Below are 26,089 nucleotides of genomic sequence, written 5' to 3'. Positions count from 1 at the left end.
CAGCTTCTCCTTTTGCAAACCCACAAAACTTTGAATTCTAGGTAAGAATTGGGACGGCCCCAAAGGAAAATCATTTTCTGCATCAGCTGCCGAAACTGTGGACGTTGTGGCAACTTTCTATCCACAGTTTGTTGTATTTGTGTAGCAAATTGGAAACAGAATGAAAATCAAACAATTTAAATTAAGTTGTGTGTAGTTCGTGAATAAACAAGTATTTTTGTCAAGCAGGCGAGTCGCTGTTTCGCTGCAAGCCCATATAGTCTCTATGTGTATTCGGTGCTGAAATTAATGAATAGCACACATGTTTTCTCAAATAATACTATTGTTAATATACGTCAACAGGCTTGCATGCAAATATCTATTTATGCAGGCTTCATTGCATTTGTGTAGCCCATTTCAGTGCCACTTGGAACAGGTTTGATAAGTTCATTTGGGACAATTGCTATCCACGAAACGGAATAATATTTGATTTTTCCCTTCCAACCTGACAAGGAATGGCTAATAATTGTCTCTACATAGAATTAGTGTGTTGTTTGAAATTCACAAGTGACTCATGAAAAACTGAAGCTTGTTTTTTCGGAAACATTAAAATATCTTGAAAGAACAGCGGCTGAAATATTAGCAACGATTTTGCGAATGTTCATTTTGAAGCCGAAAGATAAAAAGCAAAAAGTTGGTTAATTTTCGCGATAAAAAACGGCAATTGAATCGTTGTTCCTGGTCAGATACACCAATCATTCTCTGTTCTGAGCTCTTCTGAAGCTAAGAATCAGCCTTGAGAGACCCAAACAATAATTTTTCTGAAGCTTGCACAGGCGTGAAAAGACGCACAAACAAATACAGCAATATTTCAAAAACGATTAGCAAGCACAACTAGAAAATTCCCATTGTTTTGTCAAGAAATAGAGGATAAATGAAACGGTAAACAGATACAAAGGAGAATAAAATATACAGTGATTTAGATGTTAAAAACTAAGAGAACAAAGTCAATCGAAAAAAGGAAGTTTGCATTCAATGTTTGATTGTATCATGCAAAACATGCAATCATATGACTTAATGATCAAACCAAACCAAAAGCTCAAGATGATAGAAAGATGAAAACGAGCAGCAAAATACAGCAAAGTGACTGACTCGTGAAGTCTTTTTCATTCATTAATACTTCCAGAGGACTGGATAGTGTTCAACAGGCTTCCAACTACTCACAACAATGAATCGCGTTTAAGCAGCATTAAAAAATATCAAAATATTTTTTCAGGCGGCTAAAGAAATTGCGAATAAAATTGGTCGCCTCAAGCATTATGATTATAAATACAGAAAACTCTTACTGTAAACTGTAAAAGATGAGCCGAAATTCAGAAGAAATCTAACGAAAATGAGAAGATTAAGACCGTAGGCTACGCGGATGGTGTAGTTTTGTTGCGGAAACCGAGGACTTTCCACAGAAACTTTAGCCTAAATTCAAAAATTATTCGACAGCAAAAAAGAGGTGAAACTTTTTTGCGGAAAAGTTAGGATATGGAAATGTTGAAGTCGAAGCATAGAAGCAACCGAATAAAGCAGCTAGAAAAGCCTTAAAAGCTCAATCCGGGAGAATAACAACATTTGAACCAAGTCTTTGAAGAAAGAAACCGTGAAAGTGTTGATAACAACTAGAAAAGACGGGGTTGAAGATACGTAGGAAGATCACTGGACGACCATTGTTAGACTGACCACAGGCGAAAATACTAGAACAACTCGTAAGATAGAACACATAAAAAATTGGCAACTATAAAGAAGATAAACTCAGACAAACATTGAGGACGAAACAAATTGATCTTAAAGTGAAAAAGTCGTGACCAAAACCTGTTTACTTCTTCTTGTGGTTCAACCCAATGCACCCAAGTAGCAATTGAAGTCTAACCAGTATTAACAACTTCGCGTTACGCTTCAATTTTTTACAGTTTCACTTATATTGATGGATTTTTAACGCATTATAACAGTGGATTATTTGGTTTAGGAAAATTACGCCTCATATTAAGGACACAGTATGTTAACGCAGCTGCTTCGCAATTTATAACCCGGTTGTGGTTGGGTGTTTCAGATAAAACTGCTGGATGAACCATTAGCATATTGTAGGTCACGCAAAAATCAATTCGGAAGCGTTTGGTTGCGTAAATTTCACCGTTTTGGGCGAACGTTTCGATTGAATCGTCTATTAGAGAAAATCAGAATTTTTTTTTTGATCGGAAAACCGGAGTTTTTGAGAAAATCAAGCCAATTGAGTTTGACATGGAAAGTTCCATTTTATATGCCTTCTTTGCGATAAGATTTGCTTGGAAAGTTAATTCGCAGTTTTTCTACGAAGAAAAATTCGATCGGCTTACCATAGGAAAAACGTTTTTGGTCTATCGATTTTTTTTAGCAACTCATCCACTATTTTCATAAGTTTTAGTTAAATTTATTTAACGATTGGTTTATTTCGCTAATTTTTCGTCTATACCTTCATCTTTATTATAGACAGGCATGGGAGCCTGATGTTTTTTCTTAAGCAGTATTCGATTAGGTGAATTTTTGTCGTCCTTAATTCTTTCGTTTCTTACTTCAATTTTTTGCCTATTTCTGCATCTTTCTTATAGGCATAGAGAACTGTTCTCTGGATCTTCCTGACGTCTGAAAACAATTAGAAATGTTTGGAACCTTAAATCGCAGTTTTTCTACAAAAAAAATGAAGTCGGTTTTCTTATGGTTTTTGGTTTTTTCGACAATTTAACTGCTTGATGGGATGAGAGTTGTCACGAAGTCAATAGTTTTTGGCAATAGATTCACTATCTTCGTAAGTTTTAAATACGTTTATTTCGTTTTCATCTTTTCTCGAATAGTCTTCTTTCCTTAATTTCTCGCCGATTTCTTCATCTTTATTATAGGCCGGCATGGGAGCCTGATGGTTTTCTTAAACAGTTTTTGCTTAAATACATTTCTCTAGCTTTTTACGTACAGTCGTTCCTCAATTTTTTGTGCTAGTTTTTGTGAACAATCTTCTGCCTGTCTTCATTTATCACTCGACTATTCGACCCTAAAGTCCAAAAATACACAAGATAAATTAAGCAGGTTTATCCAAAAGCCTCGCTAGCTCCTGCGTTTTAAAATGACTTCGCATCGTCTTATCGTCCTTATTTCAACATTTTCCGTCCTCAATCGTTTCTCTGCTTTCATCTTCATTGCAAACATAAAAGCTTGTTGGTTTTTTGTCACCAATCTTCGTCTGCGGCCAGCAGCGATTTTAACTAACCCTGTTTTAAATAGTCTTCTGTACGATTCTTCCAAAAGACACCATTGGAAACTTAAATCGCAACTTTTCTATAAAGAAAAATACAATTCAAATTTCAAAACATATCTTATCGCGAAGAAAATTGTGTAAATAGGATTTTTCAGGTCACTTCCGGAAATACGATTTTCCTTTACTTTCTTCGCTATGCAAAAGACATGTTGCTCCTTGAACGCTTTGCTGGACCCAATGCGAAAAAGCAGAAATAATAAATTCCAGTCATTAATATCTGCTCAAACAGTATTATCAGATATACGAAGCTGAACGCAAAGCACAAAGCGGAAAGGAAAACACAACACATTGAAAGAGCCGAGCGTTTCAAGAGCCTCTGTGCACGGGCATAACGTGTGTAATAATACAAAATAAATAATACTAGCGAAAACTTTTGTTTAGATTACTTTTGCTAGCGAAAGGCATATTGTATTATCAAACGAATCAAAATAATGACGATGGGCTTTGGGGCTTGGGGTTGTTTCTCGTCGGCAAATAATTGTCCACCACTTACACTGAGGAAACTCTATGGATGTGGAATTAGCATGAAGTTTACTGCTGCATTAATTAGAATTTTTACTTTTGTCTATTCAAATCTACAGAAAATTAATTTTGGGGAAAGTGCTAGCCGCATAGAGTCGAATAAATCTTTTATATGGATTTAGTGCAAAATGAGGTCCTTCTGCAGAGGCCTACCAGAAGAAATTAGTACAGTTTGCGTTAACGATAAAGGGTTGGCGATATAAAATAAATAATACTAGCGGGAACTCATGCTATATTACTTTCCGTCGCAAAAAGCATAGGCAAGTGTTATCAGGCGAATCAGAACGATGCCCTCGGGACTCTTTTCGGTACGAGGTTCAGTTCCAATTTGCTTAACAAATATTCAGTCTACATTTAGTTATTCAAAAAACACTTCCGGCAAAAACAACACTCGCTTTGCGATAAAATAACTCATGTTGTTTCCACCATATCGAATTATTTTTCGGATACAGGAGACTGTTGTTTTTGTTATCGGGCGAGAGGAAATCAAGTGAATTGATGCATAATTTCCACACTTTGCTTCTCCACTCAAAAGCCAGCAGTCCGTTGAAAAAATCCTGGAATTTAATAGAAAAGTCTACTAGATTGGAAATTTGTTACTTGAGGGTTTTTAGTCAATTTCAAGTCAATAGTTTTGGCAGCAGATTGACTGTCTCCATAAGTTTAAGAAAAATTTCGTTCATTTTCATCTTTTCTTGATCAGTCGTTCCCTTCTTTAATTTTTCGTCCATTCGTTCAACTTTATCATACCAGGCTTCGTTTAGATTCCGAAATTTTTTCCGTCTTTAACTTCTGCCTTTCTTATGTCTTATAAAGGGCGGTTAGTTTTTTGCAAACAATCTCTTTCAATTTATTATTCGACTACGGGACCTTAAAGTGTTTCATTTTACTTTCCAATCTTATTTTTTATTTTATCAAGGTTTTGGTCACAGCATCACCGCTTTAAACATTTTAAGATGACTTTATTTCTTCTTATCTGCATTACTTCAGACTTTTCCTTCCTCAATATTTTGTCTTTGCTTGCATCTTCAACACTAGCATAGAAGATTGTTGGTTTTTCGTCTTCAATTTTCCTCTAGTCTCACGTTACCATTCCATTTTCTGCTGCGATAGTTGACGATTTATTGCAAGCGACTTTAGCTTTAGTTTGTCGTTCTTAATGTGTTTTTTATTTTGAACCCAGCTACTCAGGTATTTCATCTTACATAGATTTATAGAAGATATTTAAGCTGCTGCCTTTTTAGATAATTTAAAGAATTAGGAAAATTCAAGACTCTTCTAGATCCGGTGTAGACCGTCTTCGTTTTCTGGAAATCTTCCAAATTTTCTCATTATTACCTCGAAATCTTTTTTCTTCAAATTTCGGTTGTGCATTTAAAGTAGATTAAAATGGTCGATGCATGGAGTCCTTTTTAGAGCGAGCACCAGATTTCATACCAGAGTTCCTTAATTTAACTATATTAGTAATAAATATTAATTTGTTTGCTATTAATGTTGCAAAAGTGTTAATTCATGTCTTCAGTCAAATTTATAGATCAAAAATATCTTTCGCATCATATAGCAATTTTTTCTTTTATTTTATTTCACTGACTTTTATGATCGCTTTTGCTTCCATTCCAATCTAGTAAAATCCATAAAAATTCTGTAATGTTTCAATTTATCAATACTCTCCTCTCCTCCTTAGATTGTCTTCAATTTCCTCGATTAGTTTTCCTGGAATTTTATGAAGACAATTTAATTCAGGAGTCTAATTTCAGACACTTTACTCAGTCCTTGGCCTTTGAAGGCCCATAACTTTCTTTGCTATTCGGGGTTTTTCAAACATACGCAGCCTTTAGAACCATGAATCGATTGCCAACTTTCTTTGGCTCTTGAAGATTTTTTATTAACGGTCAAGATTTCTAAAAAAATCGCCAAGTGTGACTCAATGCATACCGATATCGAAAGTATAAAAATCTACCACTTAACAGGACGTGACTGAGGTTTACACTACATAAATCATTGATTTTTTTGTTGAAAACCCGCGGTTTTTTGGAGCAGATTTCAGATGGCCGATAGTTTTACCTTCGTTTGAAAACGGAGCTCCTTCATCATTCATCCACAGAAACATTCTAACGCAGGACCTTCAGAAGAACCCTGACAAAACATTTCATTGCCAAAGGTTAATCAGCTTTCTTTTGGGCGCCTCTGAGCATAAATTCTGCGTGAAAACTGATATAAAATTACGCGAAATAATTCGGAAACCCCTCTTCAAACCCTTATCGCCTGCACTGTTCGTCTACTAACCGAGCAAATTGAATCACTAAATTAATCCAGGAATTAATGTTCGGAAATCTATTGGAACGCATTGGGTCGAATCGGTTATAGAAGACAGTTAAAGTTTTGCATAGGTTTGCATTAAATTTATATGGCATTTTGGGGGCCAGCGGCGTTCCGGGCCCCAGTTTTAATTTGATCGGTGAGTAATTACGAGTGAAACTTAATTCAAATCGATTCAGATCAATTGAAATGTACGCGAAGTTATTTGGCCCGTACTTCATCAACCGTTTGAGTTGATCACATTTAGTAATTTTCGAGCAACTTTATTAAACCCGCCATTGCAACATTTTGGACGTTTTTTTCAAGCCAAAGCGCCGAAGAAATGCAAAGTGCAACGCCACGAGTTATGTTTGTTATTCCCGATATTCGGATCGTATCTACATATTCGAGTTTTCGAGCAAGAGCCATGCATACGTGCAACGATCTAAATAAAAACAGGAAAAGCATGTTTCAGTTTATGCCGAACAGCAACCAAATAGAGCGCTGGATACAGAAAATAATATAGGCGGGATGCAGGACTAAAAAAAAATTTACATAATCAAATGTAGCATTTTGCGTTTTTTTTGACCGATATAAAGATTTGGCAAAAAAAACAGAACTGCTTATGGAAAATCGGTTTTAGAGAATTTAAAAACCTGGAACTTTTTTGACGCGGAGTTGCACAAAGTTGGGAAAAACGGTCGTTATTCTCGTTAAGGGGTTGCGAGGTAACTTTGGTACTAAGCAATTTTTTAAACTAAAAAATCAGATACAACACTGCAAAAGTGGCTTAATCGTAGACAACATTTCTATATGGCAACATTACGATTGCATAATTTTTGCATTCAAAATTACAACGGCAACCGTTTGTCCATGTGAATTTTTCTGAATGACAATAGAGCATATTTTGCTTTGAACCATTTATCTAGACCGATAGATATTTCCGCGCTTTGTGGTTATATTCTCAATTGTGCTCTTCAAAGCTTAATATTTTGCTGTAGTTCCATCAGAAAAAACTTTAATTTTTTGATTGTTCTATATTGTTGAGGCGGATTCATGTTTTCTTAAACTGTGTGTTGGTTTTTTCGGCTCAAAAAATGTTTGTCTTTAAAAAAGACAGAATTTCCTCACGCCTTTTATTACAGATTGATAAACAGTTCTTATTGCGAGTTCACAAACAGTTTTTTTCACTACTTCCTATATGCATACCTCCAGAAAAATGACGCTACTATCTACTACATGCATGTATTTTTAACCACAGATTCTGCATTTACAAAGGTAGCAGAAAACTCAACACTTTGTATGTACTTTCCATACAAGCAAATAATCAAAACAAATATCCAGGCAACTAAACCAGCATTTCTAGAAGTCAACCAGATAGGAAACTCGGCTTAATTCCAAATACAGACCTGATCTTGACCTCTTTGCTCTGCCACTCCGCGTGCCGATCAAAGCTGATAAGGATGGCGGCGATTTCCTGAAAACCAGAAAGAGCATGAGTTATTTATTCCTGGACTTTAAAGGGCCGAATTCATTGTTGGCGATGCACAGAGACCACTGGGGTCGAATATTGTAAAAAAATTGCAAAACATACTGAACCAACTGAAATTTTTAGAGTTCGCTGCATGAAAGTTCTTCAGACTGGCATGGAAACAAAATCTGGAACACAATCATGGAAAAAAGCCGGCCAACACATGCAAAATGGACAACAAGTCACGGAAAAAAGATGACCAGCTGCGCTTTTAATTACTCGATGTCGTTACTTTATTTCACCATCATACAGTTTAAAAATTAAATTAAAAATTGCGATGCATTTAGTTTTAATTTAATGCTGGTACTTTCTGCTACTGCGATTTCTCTTGGGCTGAAAATTGGCACCTTACTTAATTAAAACGGATAATTCCCACTTGGGTTAATTATTATTTGCAGGAGTTTTTAAGCGTTTTACATATTGGATCAGAGCAAACTCTCCTGCCTGCAGCGGCATTATGCTCGGGTCAGAAAGTCGGAAAACTTTTTAAAAATAAACACCGGCAAACCGACAGCGAGCAGCACTTTACTGTTTACTATTTATAGGGCAAATTAGCAGATACGGCATTTGATTGACATTTTACAAGTGAAAAAGCTGCCATGCGTTATTAGTCTATGTATAAATTAGGGCGGCGACATTTTTAATTCCTGTGCACAGGACGATTCGCCTTTTCCTGCAAGAAAGTCCCATTTTTTGCGGCTTGAATAGGTCACTATTAATGTCAGGATCGTTTACTTCTTTGTTTCGGTCTGAGGTGAGAGGCGCAAATTCGATGTGGAAATGGCAATGTTGATGGGAAAATATCGGGTCCAATTTCCAAGTGGTCCATCGTCAATTTATCTTCAGTGTTATTATTTATATTAACATTTTTATGTGTTATTAGTAAAAAAGTCCCCCATACATTTTACAACTTCTAGTTGTCCCGTTTTCGCCCAACAAAAGAGTTTGGAAGAAAACTGAAAAAAATGCGCGCCTTGTAAGCTGCCCGGAACATTTTTTCTCAACTGAATGAAAACGTGATGAATTTAGTCAAGTCACATTTGAACAACCCCCCATATAGTCAAGTGTATGAATGAAACATTTGAAGGAAAGTTTTTCGTTGTTTTGGTTGTTTTCTATGCAAAAGCAGCGATTGCTGGCATATCGTAGATGTGCGGAAATTCAACGTAGACATTCCGAGCGCTAATAATATTCAATTAAGTTAACTGGATCTCATTTAGTGGAGCTCTGTAAGACGGCATTAAGGTAGTTAAACTCCAAAGTCCTGGAAAAGTCTTTAATTAGTCGTTCTCAGTGCCAGTGATTAATACTACCCTCTTTGGCGGTCCAACTCCATATATCTTTAGCTCAACCCTTGTCTCGCTATCAATGTCTCCCCGTCTGCACAAACAAAATATATTTACCCCTGTTTTTGTGCTTTTCTTGGTATAGAGCTGCCACGGTCGCTCCTTATCTTTACTTTTGTGTGTGAATACAAACTTTGACGCCGCTAGATTTATTGTGAGTTTGCACATAATCTGGCCGGGAGACAAAAACTTTAATTCGGTCAGTAAGCAAGTTTAACGGTTTTTGGACGGCGAAATTTCGGCACTTGCAAGGAAGGAAGGCATTCTTGCTGATTCTCTTCACGGGCTTCGAATAGTTTATGAATTGCGGCGCATCGTGATTGCGACTTAATGCCCGCCACTAGAACCAGCACAAAAACATCCTGTCCAAGTTTCCCGAAATGGACAACGAGTTTAAACGAGTAAAAAAACAATAGTGCACAAATAAAAAATTGCAACTTCAATATGAAAGACTGGACCAAAATGTTCATGCAAAAGGTCTGGCACAAGGAGTTGGCATAGAAAAACAAATCAAAGCGTTTTATTGCAATTTTTCTTCACTAGGATTTTGCTAAGTTCAGATGAACTGGACGCACCATTGCCCCGACTTGGCTCCATTTGATTTTTTCATTTGCTACCATTTGAAGACACTGGATAGTGTCAAATCCAGGCAATTTTAACCGAAATTTATGGATCAAATGGGTAAGAAGCAACATAATTTTCTTAACACGATTGACTTCTTTTACATAAAAAACACGCAAAAATATTAACACTTAATTGTTTGACAATTTTCAGTTAAAACCAAAAATATGTTTGTTCATTATTTTTCACTAACTAGCAAACACCCCGCCTTCAGAGAAAACGCCCAAACAGAAACTTCAGTCAAGTTTAGACTTGAAAGTTAGAAAATATCGCTAAAATTCCAGGATTTTACTGCATTTAAATTGAAACTCAAAAGGAAATTGTATTTAATAAAAAATACAGCATTTCCGCCTTCATCAGACTTCTTTGTTTTTGCAACAATATTGAACAAAACTAATCAACAAGAGAAAAATATGACTATTCAAAGTAAAATAAAAAAGGTTATTTACTTTTTTCACATTTCCTTTGTTTGTCTGCAAATGTTTACAATTTAGAGCCCATTTTTCAGATCATTCAATGCGCTTTCAAATTGCTTCGAACGTTTGTAAATCGACTGTTGTCGTTTCTTCATTCGGATGAGTTTTTCTGCTGAGAAAAAGTCATCATTTGCTTCTGCTAAGTTTTATAAAGAAAAATCCAAAAGGCGAATGTTTTAGCACTCAAAAATCAATTAAAGCTGACGAAAAACTAGACAAAATCGTTATCACTTTATTTTCAACATTAACATTCCGAGTTGGTGATGAATCAAATGAAGAACTGAGTAAAAAAGAACGGAATTGAACTTTTCTTCTAATGTGTTTAAGGGTTTGCTTGTTTGCTTGCTTCAACATTTCAATAGGTTATACAGAACAACTTTTTAAACGTAACTTTTGGTAACAATTTGAAAAAATTAGAAAACATTGGCAACAACTTTATTTTTTTATTGAATAAATGAACACAAAAGGATTTTTTTTTATTTATTCTTTTATCGGAATTATTTATTTTCCATTTATTCTTTTTTGAATAGCTGAAGCACACATTTTGGTCAAAAAGAATGACGAGCTAAAACAAAAATTGTCTAAAATTGACCTAAAAGTAGGTACTTAAAGTGTTGAATCCAGTAGAATTCCAGAAAATTGGCTCTGAAACGCTCGCAATTGCGTTTTTACAAACTACGGAAAAGCGAAAGCTTCAAGCATCAAAATGGGGAAAAAAATTAAACCGCGAAAAAAGCGCGGAATGGAAAAACGACGATTGAAAACAAAAACAAAAACTGTCTGAAAATGAGCGAAAAAGTACTTAACATGCCGAGTCAAGTAGATTAGATTTCAGTGCCTCTTTTATACTTGTATCTACATTTTTGACACTAACATATATTTTAGACACATATTTAATCTAACCGAAAATTGTCTCTAAAAACGGTCTTAAATACATTTTTACAAGATACGGAAAAAAGAAAGATTCAAACATCAAAATAGCAAAAAATTAAAACCGCGAAGAAAACGCGGAATTCAAAACGCCTTTAAAACGACGATTAAAAACAAAAACTGTCTGAATCTGACCCAAACAGTACTTAAAATACCGTGGCCAGTAGAATTCGATTAGATTTTTGTGCCTTTTTTATCTTCGTATGTGGATTTTCGACATTAACATACATTTTAGACACAAATTTAATCTAACGGAAAATTGTCTCTATAAACGCTCTTAAATGCATTTTTACAAAGAACGGAAAAAAGAAAGATGCGAACATGAAAATGGCAAAAAATTAAATCGCGATAAAAACCCGGAATTAAAAACACGATTAAAAACAAAAACTGTTTGAAACTAATTTGATCTAAAAAGTACTTAAAATGCCGTGTCCAGTAAAATTCGATTAGATTTTAGTGCTTTTTTATCCTCGTATCTGCATTTTCAACATTAACAGATTTTAGACACACATTTAATTTAACCGAAAATTGTCTATAAAACGCTCTTAATTGCATTTGTACAAAATACCGAAAATAGAAACTTTCAAACCTTAGAAAGGGTAAAAATGCAAAAAAAAAATCAGCGAGAAAGGCGCGGAATTAGAAATGTCGATTGAAAACAAAAACTGTCTGAAACGGACCTAAAAAGTAGGTACTTAAAATGCCGAGTACAGACAAACTTAACCAAGTGATTTGTTGAACACCCCATTTATTCTATTAGCCGAATTTTCATCTATTGCCTGATTTTATTCAGAGTAGACTTCTCTAGACTTAAAGGTCTTTCGCCCATCTTAATAATGATTCATAATAAACCCATTCAGTGCTCAAGCGCAAAAAAACAAATTCCGCATCCAAAGTGAGCAAATTTTGAGAAAGTTTTTCAATCAAGCGTTCATTTGGCAGATGTTAATCAATGGAAAAAGTTGGACAATTGAAACGACACAGCTGGAAAAAGAAGACGAAACGATAAGCAAAAAGTAATTATTTATGCCAGCACGCCTCGCTAATTACCTAAAATAAGCAAACAGTCGGTTTCATGTTTTTTCTAGTAAAAAAATACCATTACATGGCGCCGCTGACACTTTTGCGTGCGACGCGTTTTACAATAATAAAACCGAAATGATTCATTTTTCGGTCCTTCTACAATTGCGTGATGCGATAAATCACTGAGAAAAATAAGGGTACTAATTAAAACAAACACAAATTTGATTGAGTTTACAGTGGAAATTTGGCTATTTTTAGGCCTCGGATAAGATAGAAATTTTTGAGCATCCCAAACAGTGCCGGCAATTGTAATTAATGAGTTTCACTCTGCTCAATGATGAAGCCAAAATGTAAATCCCGAAAAAATCTGTTCCATCCCCTTTAAACGGGACATTTTAATCTATCAGCGATCGGCTCCGAAAAATTACCACAAACTTTCCGGCGAACTTTTCCCGTCGAGTTTGGCCTTTTGACTCGAACTTCCAAAGTCGTTTATTATTGATGACTTCCTTCGATGCAAAGTAGGCTCAGAATGTTGACACTGTATTTAAGCTTCATCGGTTTATTAATGCGATAAACAAATCAGCGATTAATCAAATCGCTGTTAAATGCTGCAAGGACGAGTCTCTTTCATTATTCAAATCGCCCTTTTCAACTGCGAATTGTCGTGTCCGTTTGACCTTAGTTCCAAAGGCTAAACCTTGATGAACTCAAATCAGGCTAAAAGTTGCGTAATTAGTTAATGCTTTCGCAATTTCTCATATAAGAACTAAATATTTATGATGCGTACTTGCATAATTCACTGCTGAACAATTCGCATTTCTAAATCCGGTTAAGCCCAACGATAAGCTATCGGAAAGGCAGGCAAGTTAAATAAGAAATTAATTAAATTTCTCTTCGGCTTGTCTATGTAAACGGCCCCGATAAGGCCAACCTTGAAGTTCGAATTTGTTGATAATCTGGATGGTGATTTATGGAAATTAAAATGCAGAAATATTAATTTTGCCTAATCTCGTAAAAGTGGATGATTAATGAACGCCGATTTACATATGGCAAGTTTGCCATTTGCATAATTTGGAAGCGCTGACATAAAAACGTATTCATTTGCCCCTATAAAAATATATCTTTGTTATAAAAAAGCTATAAAAATGCGATAACCGGGGAACTGCAATGCCCGAATTTTTAAATTTTAAATGCAACTGCTCACAAGGGACACCTCATATTAAAGAGAAAATAATTTGCAATGGCGAAAGTGTGTTGCCTCACTATTGCCTTCAAAAAAAATATCCATGCTAAGCAGAAATACCTGATAATTTACCGATTTCTGACCCGTTAAATTCTTTTACGAAATGTTGAAAATGTATGTCTTTATTCAACAATTGATGAAACAAGTGAAAACCGTAAAGTCCACAAATTACCAAAAATTTCGTCGACTAACATTTCTATCGCAACATGAAACGTTTTCTCTGTTAAATATTGAATCATGCATCCCACTTTCCTTTTAGAGAAGTTTACTCTCTTTAAAAGTCATAGAAATTCTTCAGTTTTAAAGAGATTTTGTTGGTTTGCTTTGAAACGAAAGCCCTGTATATTCGAATTTTGGGCAGTTGAAATTGTGGGCCAACTAATTCCCCCGACCAAAACGGACCCCAAAGGGTCAAAACAAGCCATCTGTGTAAATAAATTGTGTTGCGGAAATCTGGACTTTAATGGGGTTTATGAAATTTAAATAAATGTGGAATCAAGCCTCTTGTTTCTTCTCCGAGTGAAGTTTTGATTTCCTTCCATATTCGTCTACTACAAAAAAGCGTTTTATCGTTGACTCGTTCGAGTGGATTTTCCGTTAGCAAAACTTATCACTGAGAATATTTTGCGATAAAATCGAACATAAAGCGCTTTTTATTTATTGGGACGACTAAGAAGAAAAGTCCAGGCCGGCATCCGAAAAATGATCCAATTATCTTCGAATTACTTTCATTTACAACTTTTAATCCCTCTGCCGTTCTTTATATTTGACCTCGGGTCGTTAGGTCTTTTGTGGATCGAATTGATGATGAAAACACCGTTGTTCCGTGCACACAAAGGAATATTGCTTTGCTCTAATTCGGGATATTTTAAAACGAGAAGAAAGGTTTTTTTCACAACCTACCGATTGAAAGTATCAGAAGGGTGCTGCTTTGTTATTGTTTCAAGGATGGAAATGTTCGTCCAAGAACAAAGCGCTGATGTGTTTTCGAAGTTTATTTCGCTGGCGAAATCGGTTTCTAACGTTTGATTACTGACAACGGAAAAAACTTTGTATTTATCGAAGGGCCTCAAGTTACAAAGACCTTTGGATAACAGGGACTACGGTTTTCAGTCGCTGAAATATTCGGCAAGAACTCATTAAATTTGGCAAAATTGGAGTTTCAAATCAATGTCAAACAGAAATGTTCTTGAATAACTGAATTTTCTCCCTTATTACTTAGTCTTTTGGTTATACATTATATTTTTCCAAAATGATATTTTGATATGTTTTTTTGAAGACATGAAGCACACGTTTTGGGCAAAAAGAATTACGAGTTAAAATGAAAATGATCTGACCTAAAAAGTACTTAAAATGCCGAGTCCAGTAGAATTCGATTATACTTTAATGCCTTTTTTTATCTTCGTATATGTTTTATCGCATTAACATACATTTTAGACACACATTTAATCTAACCGAAAATCGGCTCTAAAAGCGCATTTAACTGCATTTTTAGAAGCTACGGAAAAAAGAAAAATTAAAATATCAAAATGGCAAGAATTCGATTAGGCTTTTGTGCCTTTCTTCTCCTCGTATTCGTACTTTCGACAATAATATACATTTTACACACACATTTAATTTAACGAAAAAAATAGCTCTAAAAACGCTCTTAATTGCATTTTTGCAAACTTCGGAAAACAGACGGATTGAAACATCAAAAATGCAAAAAAATTGAAACCGCGAAACAAGCGCGGAATTAAAATTGCTTTTAAAACGACGATTGAAAACAAAACTGCTTCAACATTTCAATCGCAAAATGGCTCTAAAACCGGTCTTGAGTTTTTACAAACTTCGGAAAAGCGAAAGATGCAAACATCAAAATGCGATCGAATCTGCGAAAAAAGCGCGAAATCAAAAGCAAAAACTGTCTGAAACTGACCTAAAAAGTGACACAACTGTAATCTCACCGAAAAAGTGAAATTTGAGAAGGTTGAGGTTTTGCCCGAAAATATTTACATAAATATAATCTAGTTTTTTTTCACCAAAAATTTTTCTAGATCACGAAATAAACAGAGAATTAAGCATTACAAGCGCGACACAAACAAGTAAAACATAAAAAAGCCATAAATTCACAAAAACGGTTTAAAACTGGTGAATTTTTAAGTGTTGGACTTTGATAAGTGTGGAATTAAAAATGAAAAACGAAAAAGAAGATATTGGATTTACGCAAGCAAACAGACAGCAAAAACAATAACATGGACCTGATCAATGAGACGAAAACTATTAAAAAACTGACAAACATGCAGCAGAATATCATTACAGATATAATCATCAAAAACAGGGGCAGATAAGCTAAAGACAAATTGATTCCAGCACGAAGCCCGAAAATATAACAAGCAGAGGAAATATCTATATTATTTTTAACGTTATTAACTGGCTCGACTGTATTTTGTCGTAGTTATTGTCTCTTCTGGTTTCGCTCTGTTTATGTATGCTGCTCTCTTAATAATCTGAAGAAAATGAACAAATTGTTTCACAATTGAGTTGAAGCTGATAAGAATCTAGCGCAACGGATAGAAACTGGAAACAATCGTAAGACAGTAACTTTGCCCATAAAGTTATAGACCAGAAACTGCCCCAAAATGGTCTAAAAAGTATCTAAAGATTCTCCCTGGGGCAACGTCGACGCCCCGACTTCCAGTTCTGTAGAATTCGATTAGATTGTCCCCATTCGGATTCCTCAGAAATTTTCAAATTACGCCGTATTTTCCCCCATGCTCTTTAGCATGGAAATCCCGCAGATTGTAGTGTGCAGCCTACCAGAAAAAGGTCGCATATCTACATTTTCGACCTTAACATACATTTTAAGACACACGTTTAATCCAACCGAAAAATTGCTCTAAAAACGATCTAATTGCATTTTTAAGACACTGGGAGAAAGAAACATACACACATTAAAATGGCAAAAGAAATTGAAATCGCGACAAAGCGCTTGTAGAAAAAATAGATGACTGTCCTGAAAAGTCCTGAAAGTCTTCAAAGTCCTCAACTTCTAACAGCATGGAGAAACAAATAATGTTTCCTATTTTGTATGAATCGCCCTATATGTTCGGCATGAATAGCCAGAGCATTTAAAAAGTGCATATATTATTTTCTAGCCGTACAATTTGAGCTAATTTAAAAAAGGCAACTGTTACAAATTGGATAAACGTGTCACAGCAAGTGTTTCGCTTGTCTATCGAAAGTGACAAATGATATGGAACGGCTTACTTTTGTATTCATACGAGAATTTTATCCAATGATATATTAGTTTAGAATGTAAAATCAAAATGTGATGAAAATATTATGGAATAATTCGCTTTCACGTTGATAAATGACGAAAGGTTTAGTATTTAAAATAATGAGGTTTTCTTTCATGGTTTTAGAGCGACATTGATAGGCTGGGGATCAATTTGGAAGGCCGTGAAAAATGTTTTGTTGTGGCCTAGTTTCTTGAGGCATTTTAGCCTAATTATAATAGTTTAAGCGAACAAACAGCTACAACCAGACATTGTTGTTCATTAGCTAAATTATAGTGTTAGAAAAAACGGCAACGCAACGCGAAAAAAATTAAACAAAACCATTTAAAAAATCCGATTTTCTGCAAAAAATGTCACGGTAGTGTAAAAATACCCCCTGATTTAATTCTGAAATTATTTTTATCACAACCACCGGCCAACGTGCATACCTGCAATTAATCCTGAGTCACAACAAAATTCACAAATCGATATTTAAGGCATTTTCTCATTTGTGCTGAATTTCTGAAATGAATATGCATACGCGGCCTGAAATTTATTTTGCAGTTAATTACAGTTTTGCAATTCAAATTTATAACACCATATATATATTTAGGTTAAGATAAAGGATTTTATTGTATGTCGCCTCGCCCAGGTCCCCATACTGTTTCAGCATGTTGATAACACAAATTTTCCATAAATTTCCTGTCGACTCGATCAGCTTTTCACAATTATTAACAGGAACTTTCAAAGAATTTATACAGATTTCCTCCGGGTCTTCAAAGGGTTCCACTGTACTGATCGACAAAATGGTCCCAGACAGGGCAGAAAATTGAAGAGAAAAGCGAAATAAATCAAGAATACTACATAAAAGACACACAAGTATGCAAATGATTGGGCTACGACATCGGCCAGTCAGTTAATGTCTGTTTTTAAATCTATTTTGAATGCTTCTGAAACTAAAATTTCGTGAAACTAACTAAAATTAGTCTGGAACTAAACCCGAATATCTTCGGATCGTTTAGAACTGGATTTATTTACTGAATGTTTTTGTAGGCGAGGCTTCGATTATTATCGGCAATATTCATTCATTCGTTTGGTTTACTTTGTAAATTCTTTTAAACCTTTGGTGTTTTTTTATTGTTCGCATCTCTTACTCACGTTTATAATTACGCCTTGTTCCACCCATATTTTAGGCGATTCGTGCCTTTGCTTAATGCATCTGGGCGGTTACATAAACAAGGTGTTCGTCCCACTATACTTTCCAGTATATTTAAAACGCGGTAATTCTTTGATTGAAAATTGCCATTTTTGCCGTGTCTTTTATTTTTCTAGTCGAAACGTTTATATCTGTTGACAAAATTAGCTATTTAATGATTTATTCACCACGTTGAAAGCATGTATTCAAAGGCTATTTTGGGTGGTTTTTCGAATGAAAAGCTCCCAAAATGTTGATTATTTTGCGGTATTTTCAATAGAAGTTTTCTTCTCAAAAAAGGTTTTTTCTATTTTGAAGAGCAATTTAAGGGGCTTGATTTAGGCCCAAAGGTGTTGCGTACTAAAATGCTTCAAAATGCGTAATTTTTGTTCGAGAAATCCACCCATGAACTGATTTTTTGGAATACGAATTTGTCAAAAATCCTACTTTGGGGCCGAATAAAAATAATACCGATTAAAGGCCAATGCAATAAAAAAACCGAATCAAACGAAACAGTAAAATAAAGTGAAAAAACGAGCTTGAACTTGACATGAATGTAGTTGGAAACAACAGTCGTTTACCTGAAAACACCTGAATTATATTTCAGCGACTTTTTGTTTGGCGAAGTTTTATCGCTGAATGGTGAAAAAGTTTCAGACACATTCGAAGCTCCGCCTGCTCTAGGTGAGATTGGAGAAATTTTCGTTGAGAACATTCGACCAGGTTTAACGCTGTAAACAGGCACGTTTTATTGGAATGATTTGTCCCAACGTATTAGAAAGGGCAGTGATTTTCATTACTTGATCAACTGCTTGTTGGAAATTGATTTTCTATAAATTTCCTTTCTGCGATTTCAGAGCATTTTCACTCATGCCTGGGATCGAAATAAAGTCAGTTTAAAGTTGAAAAAGCTTCAATTTCAATTGAAAATACAATTTTCCCACAATCACGTGTATAAAATAAGTCTAGTTAAGCGGAGACAAAGCAACGTTTCCTCCTCGGCCGAACGGCTTTAAGAAAACAATTACTTTCGACGGAACCGGAAAGATAGGAAAAGAAAGTCAAGAAAAGCACCTAGACTCACGTACGAGTATTTATCAATTAAAAGCATTGGTTCGTGCTCGGAATGCCATATGAGAGGCCGCTAAATCATTTTAAATTGTTTTCGCGACGCACTTGTTGTGATTTAAAAGACCCAATTGGCTTATGGGCGGAATATTTCATGTTTTTTCCGGCATTTTTCGAATCAAGAGCATCTGTTTCCTTGGGAAAAACGAAAAAAGATCAATACTTGGTCGCAACCTAAAACTGGCCGCGATCATGAAACGTAGGGCAAAGAAAAACACAAAGTTTTCTATTTCCGTTCAGGGTTCGTTATAAGGAAGTGCCATCTTAGGCATGAAGAAACACAGCGTATTTATAGACCAGCGTGGTTAACTTTTATTTTATAGCCTATTTTATACAGCCATAGCTATTGGGGCTGATTATTTTCCGCCGGCAGCATTCGCTTTTACGGCATGCTCACTTTTGTCTAGTTAACGGCGCGAACGTACAATAATAAAAATATGTTTGTGCTATACGATATTAAGACGTGCTCAATTTGTTCAAGATATTATATTCTCTAGTCCAGTCGTTTTTAAGGCGATACAAGCAGATCGAGAAGATCAAGACACACACGAAAAGAACCTAGTAGAACATCAAGACACTTTCGAGCACAAAATTGAACGAGACTGACAAATGACGCAATTGAAACTGAGGATTTTTTCCAGGCTTTTAGGTCGCCGTGGAAAACTATTTTTTCCTGACGTTTCGCACGCACGAGCGGCTTGCACCTTCAGAGGTGGTTTGCTCGGAGCAGCATCACTACCTTCAGTGATTCAAGCAATACTGATTCGAAACTGGCTCGTGTTCTGGCTTCTTTTAGAATAATTAATATTAGGTTGAGGAGTTTGTTTGCAGCATCAACAAACAAAGGAAAAAAACTAAAAAAATTAAATTTTTTGCTGTATCTGCCCCGGCAAGGGCTCGGCTTTGACTCTCTAATTTAAATGCGAAAAAGCATTTTTAAGAAACTCAATTTTCATAAAACCTGAAAAGCACAATGTGCTGATATCCGATACTTTGAAACGCCCGGGGCAATGTATTTTAGCCAAAATATTTAAATGCCTCTCCAGTATAATTAATTAACAAATACATAATTAATATATGAAAATAGCCAGTTCAGTCAACAAATAAATTCGAAAGTAAGTACACTGTATCATGGTTCGAAAGCTCATGCAATTTTGAATGCATGCATATTTAAAACCACATAGTCAATCAAGATATCAACTTATCCAATCGCTTCAAACCATCTTCAAAATCTCCTGGCAAAAGCATGATTTTCCAGAAAAAATACCTTTAAAACATACTCAGTTTAACGCAATTCCACATAGACAAACCGGGCAAAACAATGTTGCGCTCCGACGGCTGTAAGGGCGAATCTATTAGACGAAAAAAAGCGGCTCGGATTTGCTGAACGTTCCAGAAATATTCCTGACGTGTCAGGAATGCGACATTCTTCTGACTTCGTCCTATAATTTCGGCATCCGGCTGCGATTTCGGGTGACAAAGTGGCGTAAATTTGTGGATGTGCCGACGAAATCGGAAATATGCGTTTGACAAATACGCTCCATCGCGACAGTTCGCAACTTCGCATCTACAAAGGCCTTTTGCCAGCCGGCTTCTTGCGGAATTGTTGCCCCCATGCAAGAGAAAAATGCGCCGCAGCAACTTAAAAGCTTTAAAACGCAATGTGCGTCATACTCCAGTGAGTTATGAAAAACCAAATTTTATGCAGATTCATCGCAAATAGACAATCCTGGCAATTGGGCTCATCATTCACTCAGGAGATTTAATATTGACAATGTCCTTAGAGCTTCTCTAAATTGAACAAGAGCCACGTGTTTGCCCAATTTCAAGCAAGGATATTCCAGTATTCCGCCCAAAGCAAATATTACGTTTGCTTATTAATACCAGCTGCAAATTATAGCAATTAAGGTTCTAGAATGGGGTAAGATTTTTGCTGGACAGAAATTGGAATCTTTACAAAGTCATTAAACGCACAGCCCTCGAAAAAGGATATTAAATATAGCTTGTGCACTGAATTTGCATTGAATGCATAATCCGACGACGGAGATGGGTCATATGCATGCGAATAGCTTCCAAAGTGTATATCAAAACTCAACTGGCGGCCATTTATGGTAAACTGCTAACTTTGCGTTAAAGAGATTTATGAGGGCGGATCAGGCTCAACATTATCATAAATTGCTTGCATATACGACCTTAGAAACAAATATCCACTGGTTTCACTGCTTTTTCAAGCTCTTTCACTCTTGGCTGGCAACAGTCGCAGGTTTCTTGCATTTTCATAAAACGCTCGATTTAAAATCGTTTTCAGGATTTGACAGTGAAAATAGTGGAGATTTATTGCAGGAATGTTCAATTTCAAATTGGTGTTGCTCTGTGCAAACTTCCCCATCAATTGCTCAAAAAAGTCTAAGAATACATTTAAAATATTTTTAGAACAGTGCGTGTCATACGCTCATAAATTATGAAAACCTGTTTCTCATTATTTTTCACATTAAATTCAGTTATTCCGGCTTTCCATTGGACGCCTTATTCTAAGTTAAGTTTGTGATCTAAAGATGTCGCGGAAACTGCAAATTTTCAAGATACAGGGGGTTAAAGTTTTATATTTTTTCAGAATTTTTGCAACAACTGCACTTTTTGTGACTGATGGATTCAAATTTTCACCCCAGATTAACAGCGATGGTCCACAAGTTTTGACAAAATGTAAACAATTTGAAAAAATACCCCATTAATCTTTCAGGAACTTTTTTGTCTTTTACTTTTTGATCACAACTGTAAGCGTTGTCTAGTAATTTCAAAATAGTTCCAAAAATATATTTTAACATTTTATTAAAATACTGTTTTTGTTTAATTTTTTGGCTGTGCAGGCAAATTTTGTTACGCACAAAACTCCATAATGAAATAAAACTACAAACAAAATTATTACGCGTACAAACAAAAAATTCACAAATTAATTGGCAAAGCACAGATAGTGACAAACTAAACAGAGCTATCACCAACTTGTAGTAAAATGGTGTTTGGACAGCGTTTCTGCCAGCAACTTTATTCGCAAGTACAAGAAGAGTTAAACTAAATTTCAAGCAGAAAATATTCCATACTGGTCATAAAAAAGTGAATATCTCTCGAACGGCTCAGGATAAACAGACGATTAAAGATCCAAGTCACTCAGAAGACACGCGGCTATATCATCGTATGCTTTCTTTCGTTCTGAGCCACATCATATTCCTCGCAGAAAGATTTATTTGACTTTTGACCAAGAACTTTGACCAAGAAAGCACAACAGTGCCTCAAGCCCAAGTCTTCGCAAAAAATCACCCGGTATATTTTCAAGTTGTTTAAACCCTCAGAAACTTGTGGATCATCGCCGGAAATCGAATGTAAAAATTTCAATAAACTATCCCAAAAACTATAGAAAATATTGAAAATGGAAAATATTTATCAAATAAAATACAAAACTGTAAAATCCAGGGTCTCAAAAACAAAGCGTTTTCCGCATCAACTTGACAAATATTCATCAAACCTGCCGACCAAAGCAAAAAAATCATCGTAAAAATTTAACTCATAAACATTGAATCATTATTGGCAAAAGCTTCAAAAATATATATTTTACAAGCTTGCCTTTACAAAAAAAAAAATTGCATTGAAAGAAAACCTTTCCACAAATATGTGTATCATACGACAGTAATTTTTAAAAATGGATCTCTTGTTGTTAAAACAAATGCCACTTAAGGCGATTAGTAACTGGAAAATGCCTAAGAACGTGTGTGTCATAAGCCAATAAATTATGCAAACCCCGTCTACTATAGAATCGATAAATTACTTTCTTCGAACTTAAAAAAAAATGAATCCATCTGTTTAAATGACCAGCAAGTTCACACTTGAAAATAAAAAGGCTTTTAATCGATCGTTGTAAATAATCAAAATATTCCACAAGTTGCTGAATGGAAAACAATGCTTCTCGAGTAAAAATACTGTTTCCATATTTGCGGCTCATTTAATATGGAAAAATGTTAGCGCTTGCTGAAACCATTGTGTACCAGTAAATGCCGTGTCGAGCTGTTCGACTTGGAAACATGAAAAGGCTTTTTAATTATTGCCTGATTGAAATTTACTTGATCAGCAAACAAGTGAGCCCGTAAGGGTTTAGTCAATGTTTGTGGGGATTTGCGCTAAATTTAAACGGTATTTTTGACATTTTTGTAGCGTTTTTCAATTTCCTCTGTTTGGGACAAACATTCCAGCAAATGAGGTCTGGTGTCCAAACAGTGTCGGAATATAAAAATTAGGACATGATGCAAAACCGAAAATGTTAAAAGTACAAATCGCAACTGTTTGCTTGACTCTTAACCCAGTCGCGGACTCTTGAGGGTCTCAGCTACTTAAAACTAGAAAATTCGCAGTTTACTTTTTCGGTATGAAAGCCTAAGAGCCCTTTTAACCGTTGAACTTCGGAAGGAGCCGGCATTAAAGAAATATGCGCCGTAATTAGGCTGTCTGAGAGGATCCGAAAATCCCTTCCATTTAGCCACTTATTTAATGCAAAGCATCCGTTTGATTACTTACGTAATGCAAATGTGCCCTTTTACCATTTTATTCCCATTTTGGGCGGTTTACAGTTTCTGCTGGTCGGGTTCAGCCGCTCAGCTACCGCTAGTTATGAATTTTCGACGGTGTATGAAGCAAACGGAAGCGAGATTATGACAATGTGGCTTTTTCGTGCTTACATGGAAATATTTTGTTGAAAATTACGTTACACTTGGAATTGTTTTAAACAAGCGTCTTCAGGCGCTATGGCTTAAATTAGCTGAATAATGGAACCCGGAATTTTCAATAAACCTTGTAGTTTTACAGACAATACAAAACACACACGACGCTGTGTCCACAAACGGTCCTAGACATGCCTGAGATCAACACGCTTCGGAATCTATCGGGTTCTAATGATCTCAAACATTCCATGTTTCATCGGAAAGAAAAATATTTTAAGTTTCCGTGGCTCAGGAAAGACGAGTAGTAAAGACCATTTTTATAAGATCGGTGTGTGTCGGAAACCAATAAATTATAAAAAAGTTTATGTTAAATTTTAATTTATTCTGCCAAACTCAGGATCTGATTTGTGTTGATCGTATAAAAATATTGCGCAAAACGTATGGATTTTAAAATACAGAGGGTGCGGTTTGGGGATTTTTAATAAAACATTCCAAGGTTGAAGGATTTGAAAACGTACAGGGTGATGTTATTTCGAAAATCAGACCTTCTTCCACCAAAAAAATAGTGTTGTTGCTCTGAAAATATTTGCAGATCATCTGTGAAAAACGAAGGAAACACCATTTTTTAATTTCTATGGCTCAGAGCTGAGATTTTGGATAAAAGTTTAACCCCACATGAGGCAATAGTGAAATTTTGAATCGGTATAGGAAATCACCCCTTTTCAGGTCGCATTATCATTTTGGATCGCATGCAAAACATGTTCTGTTTTCGATATACCTAATTTTGCCTCAGATGTTGTCAGATAATTACTTTAGTAGAGAAAAGGGCTTTTGTTCGCATTTCCATTTCAAATAATGCTCCAGCAATCGATAGAAACTGTTCAACAGCTACTAAGGTTTCTCCAACAATTTTCTCAAACTTTTAACGCCTTTTTTAATTTTGAAGTTTCGCGTTTAAAGATGGCAAAGGAACACATAAACAAAGATTATCAACATGAATAAAAAACTTTTCGGTTAGAAAATTTGTTTTGGTGAACACAAGATTTGTGAATTTACAATGATTTGTCCAATGTCGGATGCGAACGATCGTTTCCTTGAAGTTTGACTCAATGTTTCATTTCGATCGCTTAGAAGAAAAATGCTAGAAGGGTTTATTTGTGATATTCTGAATGGAAATTGGATTCCGGCAAGCATCAAGGTAGGATTTGGGTTTTCATCTTTTCTTTAGGCATACCTTTATTAAGCGGTTGGCGATTTTTTTAACGATTTTTAAATTGTTTTATAGGAAATTTACTAAAAAAGTAGGTGACACTCATCCGGATGGAAATGGAGAAAAGGGTCAGAACAAGTTCTGGAAGATCTCTCAGCCACAAAGTATTCAGTGTATGGTAACCATTAGACTGACAACAAACAACAAAACAGATTATTAAACAAAATATTTTTTTTTAGAATTAATTTATCCTTTAACGGAGAATTGGAAAATCACAAAGATTCTAAAATACTTAATCTTCGCGGATTTTGCAAAGTTCTCTTCTTTAAAACACAGAGAACGTTTATCTGGGTTTTGCTAAACTGAACGTGACAAAATCGTCGCAAATCGGTAGGCAAAGAAAGTTATGAGTTGCTTACAGACTTTTTCCACAAAGTTCGCGCAATCATCAGAACAAATAACTTGATTGATTACCACCATTTTTTTCAATTTTTAAATATCAACTTTTCTCAGGTTTCGAGCAGTTAGTGTAGCTGTTTGATAATTAGTGGTATAATGTAGAATTTAGATAAGGCATCTATTAAGCTAAAAAACATATTTGAAACTTAAACTTTGTAAAATCTTGCAACTTGATTGAAAACGCCAAGAGAAACTTATGCGTTTTCGTGAATATTGTTAATCCACTACATAAAGATTTTAAATTTTTAAATAGTCAAGCTTTCGCAGCGATGATTTGAACAGTCGGGAATTTTGGCGTTTTAGGCAGTGATCGATTGAAATTGCCGCCTTCGAAGAGAACACACCTCTGAAGATGTCAAGCATGCGTCCCAGCGAAACGTCAGGACTAATTTGCTATCGACGACGGTCTAAAAATGCGAAAATCACCAAATGCCTGTTACATTGAAACTCTTTGAGTTAGGGGACCAGAGCAACAAGTTTGCATCTAAAAGTTGCTTCGACCTATAAATAAACCCAATTTTTCAGAGGTAACATATTTTCCAAAGACCCAAAACAGCGAAGTGAAGAATTTTGATCAAATTTTGAAATCTTTACTTGACGAGACGTTAAAACATGAGCGCCTTTTTTTGTGGCAAGTGGTGTAAGTGTATTTTATTTAGTATGGATATATTTAAGGTTTCGAATTGTTTAAGTATTAAATTGATTTAGATTTATAATGTAATATTTTTGACGTCATTAACAAAAGTTTATAGTTTCAACACTGAAAGTGGTGCTTCAAAGTCAGGAAAAGCAAAAATCTTCATTTCACATAAATTGGACGTGAAA

General features: G+C 35.4%; 2 protein-coding genes across 3 annotated transcripts in view; both read right to left on the bottom strand.

Moving 5' to 3' along the window:
- Positions 1-7,632, bottom strand: part of LOC109545393 (calmodulin-binding transcription activator 2) — a 70,515-nt gene extending 62,883 nt beyond the window's left edge. For both annotated transcript variants that reach the window (XM_048666346.1, XM_048666347.1), the window contains exon 1: positions 7,546-7,632. The gene's annotated coding sequence lies outside the window, so the exon portion shown is untranslated. The remainder of the gene's footprint in view (positions 1-7,545) is intronic.
- Positions 7,633-25,720: 18,088 nt separating this feature from the next.
- LOC109545859 overlaps positions 25,721-26,089 on the bottom strand; it is a 139,621-nt gene continuing 139,252 nt past the window's right edge. The window contains exon 13 of the mRNA XM_048666789.1: positions 25,721-25,765. Coding sequence (XP_048522746.1) covers positions 25,721-25,765 — 45 coding nt within the window. The remainder of the gene's footprint in view (positions 25,766-26,089) is intronic.

This window comes from Dendroctonus ponderosae, unplaced genomic scaffold (assembly GCF_020466585.1).
Source record: "Dendroctonus ponderosae isolate FM_Combo_2020 unplaced genomic scaffold, Dpon_F_20191213v2 Dpon_F_20191213_5, whole genome shotgun sequence".
NCBI lineage: Eukaryota > Metazoa > Arthropoda > Insecta > Coleoptera > Curculionidae > Dendroctonus > Dendroctonus ponderosae.
This window is presented reverse-complemented; position numbering and strand designations above follow the sequence as displayed.